This window comes from Kryptolebias marmoratus, linkage group LG1, assembly GCF_001649575.2.
Source record: "Kryptolebias marmoratus isolate JLee-2015 linkage group LG1, ASM164957v2, whole genome shotgun sequence".
NCBI classification, from domain to species: Eukaryota; Metazoa; Chordata; class Actinopteri; order Cyprinodontiformes; family Rivulidae; genus Kryptolebias; species Kryptolebias marmoratus.
Window position 1 is genome coordinate 17031473 of NC_051430.1, and position 10042 is coordinate 17041514.

The 10042-nt window shown below is 36.9% G+C and overlaps 1 protein-coding gene across 1 annotated transcript; it reads left to right on the forward strand.

The window, feature by feature from the left end:
• Positions 1-375: 375 nt before the first annotated feature.
• On the forward strand, positions 376-9380 carry hapln1a (hyaluronan and proteoglycan link protein 1a). The gene is made up of 4 exons (XM_017427968.3): positions 376-694; positions 5746-6075; positions 7613-7915; positions 8073-9380. The coding sequence occupies exons 1-4, from the start codon at positions 604-606 to the stop codon at positions 8360-8362; spliced, it is 1014 nt and encodes a 337-aa protein (XP_017283457.1). The 5' UTR covers positions 376-603; the 3' UTR covers positions 8363-9380.
• The last annotated feature ends 662 nt before the right edge of the window (positions 9381-10042 follow it).

Consider the following 10042-nt stretch of genomic DNA (forward strand, 5'->3'; position numbering starts at 1 on the left):
AGTTGGATGCAAAAGTACAACTTCTATCAACTGTTGTGCATTTTTTTTACTCTCTTAAATTTTTGAAATTTTTTTTATTCATTTGTGAATTAAGCATTAAACATGATAATTATAATTTGTCTAAGTCATGCTTTTTTTTCTTTGCAAAAACAAATTACTTAAGGTCTGCCACTAACTTTAAACAAAACTTGCTGATTATTTGCCTAAAATTTGTTGTTTCCTTATTATTTTCCCTCCTGAGAGAGGAGAGATTTTTTTTTTCTTATAAGAAGTGCCACAGGGGACCTGGTAAAGAAGCTATGAATGGTGATGGGCTGAGGGGAGGAGGAGTGGTCTCTACCATGCAAGGCTATAATAAAAGGAACTTGTCTGGACCTCTGAGGAGCCCAAATTTTTCCAGTAGCACCACAACAGCCTGCTGCTGCACAAAGAGGAAAAAGAGGCAGATAGATGAATAAGAATTAGAAAGAAAATTGTTAAAATTAACAATCAAATTTCTCTGACTTATTTCTTTTTCATTATCACATTTTTTTAATTTTTTGAGCTACAGGGGCTTTTATATTAAAAACTAAAAAGTTGTAAAGAAAGGCACACAGAGAGAAAATGATGAGTCTGCTGTGCATCACAATAATCTCCCTGAGCCTGGCTGGCAGTGCGTATTGTGAAATGACAAGTCCTCCTTCTCCAATAACAGGTAAGAAAAAAAATGCTGCAAATGTTTTAAGTTTCATTGATTGTGTTTCTGTTTCTGTTTGTATGAATGTATATGTGTATGTATGACAGTGTGCAGAAAGAAGAAGAGCAGGAGGATGAGATGTGTAAGGGATCTGAGTAAAGTGGTACCACAGCAGGCTTGTGGAACAACAGAGCCATTGTAGAATTGACTAACAGAGTTGTCTCTGGGGTAACACACATTTGCATACACTGTGACTCACCACTGACTCGTTGACTTGCATACAGACCACCACGGCATGGACTGGCTGGTGAATAAATTACCCTGTCATTCACCGGGGGGCTTACTGGTGGCTCTGCTGCTCAAGACCCACACCATTAATCCCACTTGTTGTACTAGAAGTAGGTCACAAATGCCTCAGTGGCTGAAACTAGGCTAGTAGTGCTTGTCCTTTTTTGTGGACATAAACTCTTCCATAGATGCAAAAATAGTCATGAGTTTCCAGGGTTTAAATGTTGACTTTTTGCCCTTTATATATATTTATTTTATGTAATTTTACTTGCACTTGAGCCCTATTCAAAAGTTGACACCAACTGCAACTGTGAGCTATTATACTACCAGAGTACCCATCTGTAGTACTCTGGTAAGAAGAATATAGGCTATCCAGGAGCCATCATCTTTTAGATTGAGTGATATTTAATGCATTTTCAACAGCCCAGCAAGCTGACTCAGTACATCCAAAATTAGGCTGTCTTTCTTCCAAGGAACAGTGGAAATGGTTCCTCTGTAAGGAGATAGGCTTCTCACTATTAAGGCAATAAGCTTTCTTTATCCAGTCATTGAAATTTCTCTCACGAGCCGGGGATGTCATGTTTCTATGCACTGTAAATGACTTTTCTCTCTCTGTATTATGTAAAAACATTTGCCTGGCTACAGCCAAATCGATCATTGTTCTGTGCGGTATATATTTTTGTAATAGGAGCAGCCTGTCTGTTCATGGGGTGTTGCCTGTCCTAAGACATACTGAGTCACTGTAACATTGGGAGCATTTGGAAACGAGCCATGGCAACAGGCAGCCTGACAAGAGCCAAGCAAAGATTAATCACCCACAGCCAAATGTATAGAGCCCCATACTGAACAGCAGCCAGATGACTGTCTTTCCCTGTGAGGTAATAGTCTGTTAGGTCTAATGCTCACTGTGGCTGCTGGTTACTGAGCCTCGGCCCAGTTGCTCAGGCTGGGTGAGAAAAGGGAGCTTGACTGGAAATGGTATATATAAGATGTTGATGGAGCTGCATTTAATGTTTCTTTTACAATTTAACAGTTGGCATCAATTTCTGATGATTGGAACTGACGTGGATTTAATATGTGTGCCCAAATGATGACATGTCTCACACACAGACACACATTTGAGTTTGCCCCGTATGACAGAACACAGGAAATACTTAGTGGACCTAGTGTGAAGGAGTTGGCCTGCTGTGTTTGTCCCAGCTGTGCTTGTTAATCCTTTCTCCATTCTCCGCACCAATGGGCCAACAGGAAGAGGAGAGTAAAAGCTGTGGGATGTTGCGAGTCATCCAATGCCTTGCTGCTCCGTTAAAGGGTGTGGTACGCAGTGATGTAAACAAGCAAAGTGCAGTCTTCAGATTTGCAGGTGTTCACATCTAGGATCTGGGCCAGAATTGATCAGCAATTAAAATGAATGCTCTTGGGTGAAACAGTTTAATTAGACTTTTGTAGTTTCAGCACACAGAGTAAATTTGGATCTCTGTATTGTTGGTAACTTAAAGCTCAGTGTTGCAGAGAAACAGATGGTTCCAATCATTTGCTAATGCAACTTTTTACAGAGTGAGAGATAATTGTGCTTGGTAATAAAATGGCAACATGGCTTTGCTGCAGCTGCTTTACTCTTATACATATGTTTACTTAGATCTTTATACTGGGTTCTCATTACCAACTGGACTCTTCAAGAAAAAAATAAGTCCACTAATTAAGCACACATTTGTATGCAAAATGAGTCATGTTGGTTCACCTTTGACCTTAGAGGGTCACATGAAGTTTTTAGTTCTAAAAAAAATAAGATTAATCCCCTGCTTTCTCCTGCTCTGAAGGTACACACAACAGGCTGTGGCATTATGAGTATAATGTGTCACGCTTAATTGAGGCTATATTCTCTGCAGGTTTGAATACAGGAGCAGGAAAGAGTGTGGATTTATTTTTACAGTAACAGGCTTCAAGATATTCACATTGGAGATATTATATTTATTAATCAGTGGACTCATTGTATCTCATTTTGCAGGGCTACAAACCAAATCTAGTCGTTGAATTTTTTTCTTTGCACTGAAAAACAATTCCATGCAACAGCACAATGAACCCCTTTGTTTGCTCTAAACTCATAAATAAACTTTGGAAATATCTTGACATTATAGTTGGGTGGCATCGCACCTGGGGAGTTGGCGTTGACGTCACCTTTTGCGAGCGCTTTGATGAGCTGTTGAGTCACACTTAGGCTTCAGCTGCCCCACACGCTACTGCTACCCATGCAGAGACTTTATGAGGAAGGAGAGGTTGAGTCATTTCTCACTGGCGAAACTGGCAAAGAAAGGTCTTTTAAACACTGTTTTGTTTTGAAAAAGAAAAAAGAAAACATTAGTCATAAGCAGTGAAAGTGTTACTTAGCTTATAAAATACCTGGCATCTTGTTAACCACTTGGAACATGAGTGGGGTTATTAAATTTAAAAATGTGGCAATAGAATGAGTCACTGGCATATACAAGCTTGTGAGTGAAAAGGAAAGTGTAACGAGGTATAAAGTGGGATTGAGCAACAGCTTAGACTTGTCAGCAGTGATTCTGCTTAATCCCTATGAAGAGGTGCTTGATAATAAGAATCTTGGGGACACTGAATTGGAAAAACACACATGTACTGTATAGTTTAGCTGAAATAGTTTACATCCCACTGTTTCATACAAGAAAGGGGATCCAAATTCAGGATAGAGACAGAGATGAACAGCTTTCTGGTGCAGGTGTACAAATCTGGCAACTGAACAAATAGGCAAAGTCTAACAAGAAGAAAAAAATTACTATGCCCTAGAAAGAAAATGAATAACTTGAATAGTGTTAGATTCAGGTCCAACATATCCAGGCCTTCATTGCATTAGTTTCCTGAACAATATCTTAAACTCTAATCAACAAACATTTTTCTTCATTTTAGGCTTTCTTCTTCAGGCTTTTTCCCTATTTCCATAAAAAAGTACAATAATGTTATTGTTCCTCAGCACCAAAGTTATTGTGCACTAATTACTATAGTTAAAAATATGTTAATGTGATAGAATGAAGCAGTGTGGGAAAACTTGGCAGTAAATCAGGACAAAACATTCAAATTATTTATCTCTTTTTTAAACTCCTAGCATAATAGATGCGCAGGTTCTCATGAGACATGCAAAGTTAATATTCTAATTATGTGGTTTAGTTAGGTGGCTTCAACAACAAACATCACAACACATTTGCAGGAATAATGTGTTACCTTAGCAAAGAATGTGCCTTTGCTGATGGAAAATATAATCATAAAAAAAATGTGACAGGGTGACTTTCAGTTAATTTACATTCAAATCAAAACATCTGCAACATGAGTTACTATAGTGAACTAGTCTTGCTAAAAGAACCAGATTGGTGACTGTAAATGCACCCCTTTGATAAAAAAAACAGACACATATGAAAGATGTCAAGGCAGCAAAGTATACATAAAAGAAGACAAACAAACTTTGACCCATTGAGTGTTTTTTTTTTTTTTTTTTTTTAATAAAACAAAGTTCAAACAAAACTCCAAAGCTGAAAAATTTGGACATGAACTTTATTATAGGCCTCTTTCATTTCAGTCTTTGCTCTTGTGCAACAGTTTTGGGCTGAGCAGAGCAGACTGGAGCAAGTCAGTAGCTCCTTTTATTTCTCATATTACCCGTAAGGGAAATGCTCCTTCCTTTTGAAGAGCTAGGGACACCGTATTCCAGACGTGCTTCTGGTGACTCATAAGAGCTTGTATTTTGCTGTTCAGGCCTCCTGAAGTAGAGGCCTGAACAGGCAGATTTAGTTAGTGCACACAAAGCGTTTAACACAGTAAAATTACATAATTCAGACACAGGAGACGTGGAGAGGAAGTAGGTATATGGGGATAAGGAATTTTAAAACAGGCCACTTTGTTAAATCTCACTACCTTGCTGTCTGTGGCATGACTAGTTGCCAACTATGTCTTCTTCCTCACAATTTACATAACTGATTGTAGAAGCCTTAACTAACCTGTGTTGTGTGTTGGTATATGGATTTGGAGTGGAGTCAGAGGTCCTGTTTAACCATTCATTTGTTGCTTATCACTGCCTGGCGTAGGTCAGCACATGCTGGTTGAGGTCTTCTTAAGTAAGCAAGTCCTGTGAGGTCTAATCATGTAGGTCAGGGAGATGATGGGAATCCATGGTGAGACAGAAGTAACCCCCAGTTTTTCAGCTAAAGGCTGGCCTTTCTTGGACAGGAATAACACAGATCCCTGCTCAAAGGAAATGATTTCTGTCATTCATTTAAAAAAAAAACTCACATGTTTAACACAAATCAGATGGAACACATAGAGGAAAAGAATTTAATTTTAAAAGTTAATGCTGAAAAACCAAAGGCCTATTGCCAGGACTCACAACAGCAGGAATAAGACTTAAGTAGAGGATTGGCTGCGGAAGCTGAAAACTGGCTAATTACCAGCACTAAATTAAATTAACCAGACTCCAGAGTTTTTAGTTGACCATAGCTGCATACTGTATATGTAAAATCAATAAACTTTACATTACTATTGTGTATATAGACAAAATAATTATCCATAAAGACGAAAACCAATGGTAAATCACTGGGAGAGTATCCCCAATCAAAATGTTTCTGAATCTGTTTTATAAAAGATACAAATCAAAGCAGAATTGAAGGTGACATTTGGAATTAATGAATATTAACTGTTCTTTAAGAAGAACATATTTTTAATGTCAAAGTCGCACGGGCTTATTGTAACAGTAATATTTTTTTCTTCTTCTTTTCTAGTCAAGGCTGAATTAGGCAGCAATGTCACTCTGCCCTGCAAATATGAGCCAGACAGCGTAATGTTTGGCAGTTTGAGAGTTAAATGGACCAAAGCAGCAGAAGATGGATCTGAGGACGAAGACGTCCTGTTATTAATGGGACAACACCAGAAGACTTATGGAAGATTTGGGAATCGTGTGTTTCTGGAGGCCTCAGATGATAATGAGGATGTCTCCTTAACAATAACTGATGTCTCCAAGGAAGACATGGGAAAATACCACTGTGAGATCATGAATGGGGTGGAAGACATCATTCAAGATGTCATCTTAGAGGTGGAAAATGGTCAAATAGGTAAATATATATGTTTATATATATATTCTTTCATTGTTATTCTTAAGATTTGCAATTTTCTTCTGCAAGTATTTTATTTTGTGTTTAATAAAATATTAATCATTTCTGGTCTTTTTTCTGGTCAGTCAGGATAACATTTGAACATTTGAAGTCTCCTTCCTCTTTCCTTGTCCGCCTTTTGATATAGCCTTCTACAATTTCCAGATTTTTTCTTTATGATTTTTGCATCTCACCCATTTTCTGAACATGCAAAGAGTAATAATACCAAAGGATTTTTTATTTTATTTGTCATTGTTTGGTTGTATTTTGTTTAGGTTTTTTTATCTAGCTTCATTTCTCAATTTCCACTGAGATTCCATTGGGGAATAACACGGATAAACTGTCCTGATTCAGAGCAGCAAGACAGCTCAATATAGTGAAAGATTTCAATTGTTACTAAAGCTAAATCATTTTGAACTGTAAACCAAATGAGTTGTGTCGCCTAAAATAAAGACATCGCAGTCTACGAATGAAAAATACATACAGTATATATTGTACAAAGCCGTTAGACCTTATTTCTTTATAATTAGCTTCAAACAAATCAAACTTTCATGTAATGTCTCATAGAGGTTCTTAATAATGATTAGGTTGTTGCTTTTTTTAAAAAAAAAGGTTTTTTAAAGATTGTTTAGTTTTTTAGTTCACAAATTATTTATTGTCCAAGCATTAAAAGCACAGCTTAAATTAATGTTTGAACCAGTGTTTTGACTACACATAACAGCATAACAACTGAACAGAAAACTAGTTTAAAATTTAGGCACTAATTTTAGCAGACTGTCTCAAAGGCACAATTTATTCTCATTCCTTTAGGTGCATCTGTGAAAAATGTCAAACATAACAGAGTTTGACAAGCATAAAAAAGAATGTGTGTAGCAAGAAGCTGGTTCCCAGAGAGGTATTAACCAGAAAGTTGGCATACAATCAGTGAATAGGATACAAGTCTTTGCATTTTTGTAGGTTCTTCATTAGACGTTTCCAGAAATATTTTCCCCATTTCTCCAAGAATGCAGGTAATTTTAATATACTGTATAAACATTTTTAGATTTGACACTTCTTTTTTCCTTTACTTGTCAAGTTTTCAAATATAAAAAAAAAAACGCAGCACAACCTAATGAGATACACCAATGTTACAGCCCTTTAGAAGAAAATAGGATTGGCACAAGAATTCTTTGTATAAAAAGACTAAGAACACAGTGTTAAAGAAAAGAAAGTGGAGTGCAGTATTCCGCAGTTTAAATGGTAAAGGATTCATGTTTGTTGGTTGATAGGAATTATGGTCATACATTTTTGAGAAACATGAATAGGTACACAGGTACAAACTGACTAATTATGCATCTACATTCTGGAGCTATACATTGACATTTATATTTGCTGACCACACTTTTAAATAAGTACTTTTAAAAAGTACTTGCTTACACTGTATAAAGTACTATAGACAGGTATGACTATTTTTCTTTGTTGACAAGTTGGCCTAAGAAAAACCTTCTGCCTCCTTCAGGTGTTGTATTCCCATACTCTCCTCATCATGGACGCTACAACCTGAACTTTGACGATGCTGTGAAGGCCTGCAAAGATCAGGGCGCTGAAGTTGCCTCCTTTGATCAGCTGTTTAAGGAATGGAAGGATGGTCTGGACTGGTGCAACGCCGGCTGGCTGAATGATGGTACAGTGCAGTATCCCATCACCAAACCCAGAGAACCTTGTGGTGGCTCCGTTAACAAACCTGGCCTTAGAAGTTATGGACGTCAAAACAAGCAGAGCAGACGCTTTGATGTGTTCTGCTATGCTTCCGCACTCAAGGGTAAGTTTTTGTTTAACCTCTTTTATCTCCATTTTCTTAAAATGTTATTTATAGTGGAATAATCAGTTGACCTTAAGTAAACACACAAAGCTCCTTGAATGAACTGGTGAACATTTTTTTCTTTTCTGACCAACTGTTTTGCTTACTCTTCCATCAGGTCGTGTCTACTGGCTGGTCCAGCCAGACAGGTTGACCTTTGATGAGGCTGTGCAGGCGTGCATCAAAGACAATGCAGAGATCGCCAAGGTGAGCCACATTTTCGCTGCCTGGAAGCTCAATGGCTACGATCGCTGCGATGCAGGCTGGCTGGCTGATGGAAGTGTCCGGTACCCCATTTCCAGGCCCCGCAAGAACTGCAGCCCCACAGAAGCTGCAGTGCGCTTTGTTAGTTTCCCCGACAAACAGGTTAAGTCTTATGGTGTCTACTGCTACAAAGCTGAGCCATGAGAGTTATGGAGAAACCATAGCCACCAAAGTGCCACAACAACTACAGTCGTTTAAATAAACAATGAAGCAGGAAAGTTTTGGATATTAACTAGTATGAAGTCAATTTGTTTCTGATGCTGTGATAATGCTAAGATACTATCCATTTCCAATCAATATGCAAAAAACAACAACCTGTTTGTAGCCTTTAGATGTTCTTCTTGCTGTGCATTCTTTGATCAGACCTTTAGGTAAAGTGTGACTCTATTATTATGTGACAGAGGCAAGAATTCTTTGACCATGAGTTGATTTTGTCTCCCCAAAAAGCAATTTAATTGTGAAGTTTAAGTTTGAGTGCAACACTAATGCTCATGTGCAGAATATTTGTGCCACTCTAAAATGTGTCTTTAATTTTTTTATACTTAAATATATATATAATAAGTACCACATTAGTAAAGACAAACTGATTACAATGTGACAAACATACCTTGGCTAAGATTTAAGCTATTATTAAACAAATGTTATGCTAATATTCAAGCTATTGGATTGATTTCTAGAGTTTAGGCAGTTTATTTTAAACGTATATTTTAAACTGCATGCAGTGTCTCTAACCAGAAATGCTGTGTTCAAATCATCTGCAAAGAGAACAAATGTAAATGGTTTCTTCTGTTTGTTCTTTTTATCGTGACATACGTTTCAATACATTTTTCTATTACATCAAGTCCAGATTTTAAAAAAATGTCTGAAAGACATTTTAAATGTTTGTATGTTCTAGCAGAGGAAGATTTTTTTATATAATTTTCTTGATGATTTTAAGATAACATAATTTGTAACCATTTTGACAAAATGTATTTGATTTTTTTGTGGGACTCATTAAAAGTTTTTTAACATTTTTTTTTCTAACCCTGAGCATTGTCATGTTGGCACTTCTTGCGGATGTGTTATTTGAACACTCTTGCACATTAAAATTGAAGGAAATTTTATGTTTTTGCCATGTCCCTTTGCAACATCACAGTTTAAAATAAAGAATATAACTTTTTGATTCAATTTCCAGAGTGTTTTTTTTTAACAATAAAACCACAATGCATAGAGTCAAACCGGGAAAGCTTGAGCAAAAATTTAAAGAGATTAGAGCAGTGGTGACCAATCCTCATTGAGGGCCACTATCCTGCATGTTTTACTTGTTTACTCAATCCAGCACACATGATTCAATGGTTAAATTATCTTTTCGGAGTCTCCTTAAGTTCTGCAGAAGCTTGTTAATCATCCATCTATTCAACCCAGATGTGTTGAAACAGAGAAACATCTAAAACATGCAGGATAGTAGCCCTTGAGGAAGGAGGTCCAAAACTGCCGAGTTTATTCGTAAACTCTGAGTTAACTTACTCCAAAGAGGGAAAGTCTGTTTCTCATTCCAGAACATCTGAGTTCAGAGCATGTTTGAGCGAAATTTATTATGTCGCAATTAAAACAATTATTAATAAAGTGTTGTTACCGTGACTGATCACGGCAGCTGTAGGAAAAAGAGATTTAGGTCATTTCTCAACACTAAGTACGCCAAATACATAATTACCAAGTACCTCAAAAAACTGCTCAGTCAAAATGTGGATTTCTCAAAACAATAAACTAGTTTTAAAGTTAATCAGTTTGATTACAGAAATTACTTAAACAAATCAAAAACAAAAACAACAGAAATTACGGTTA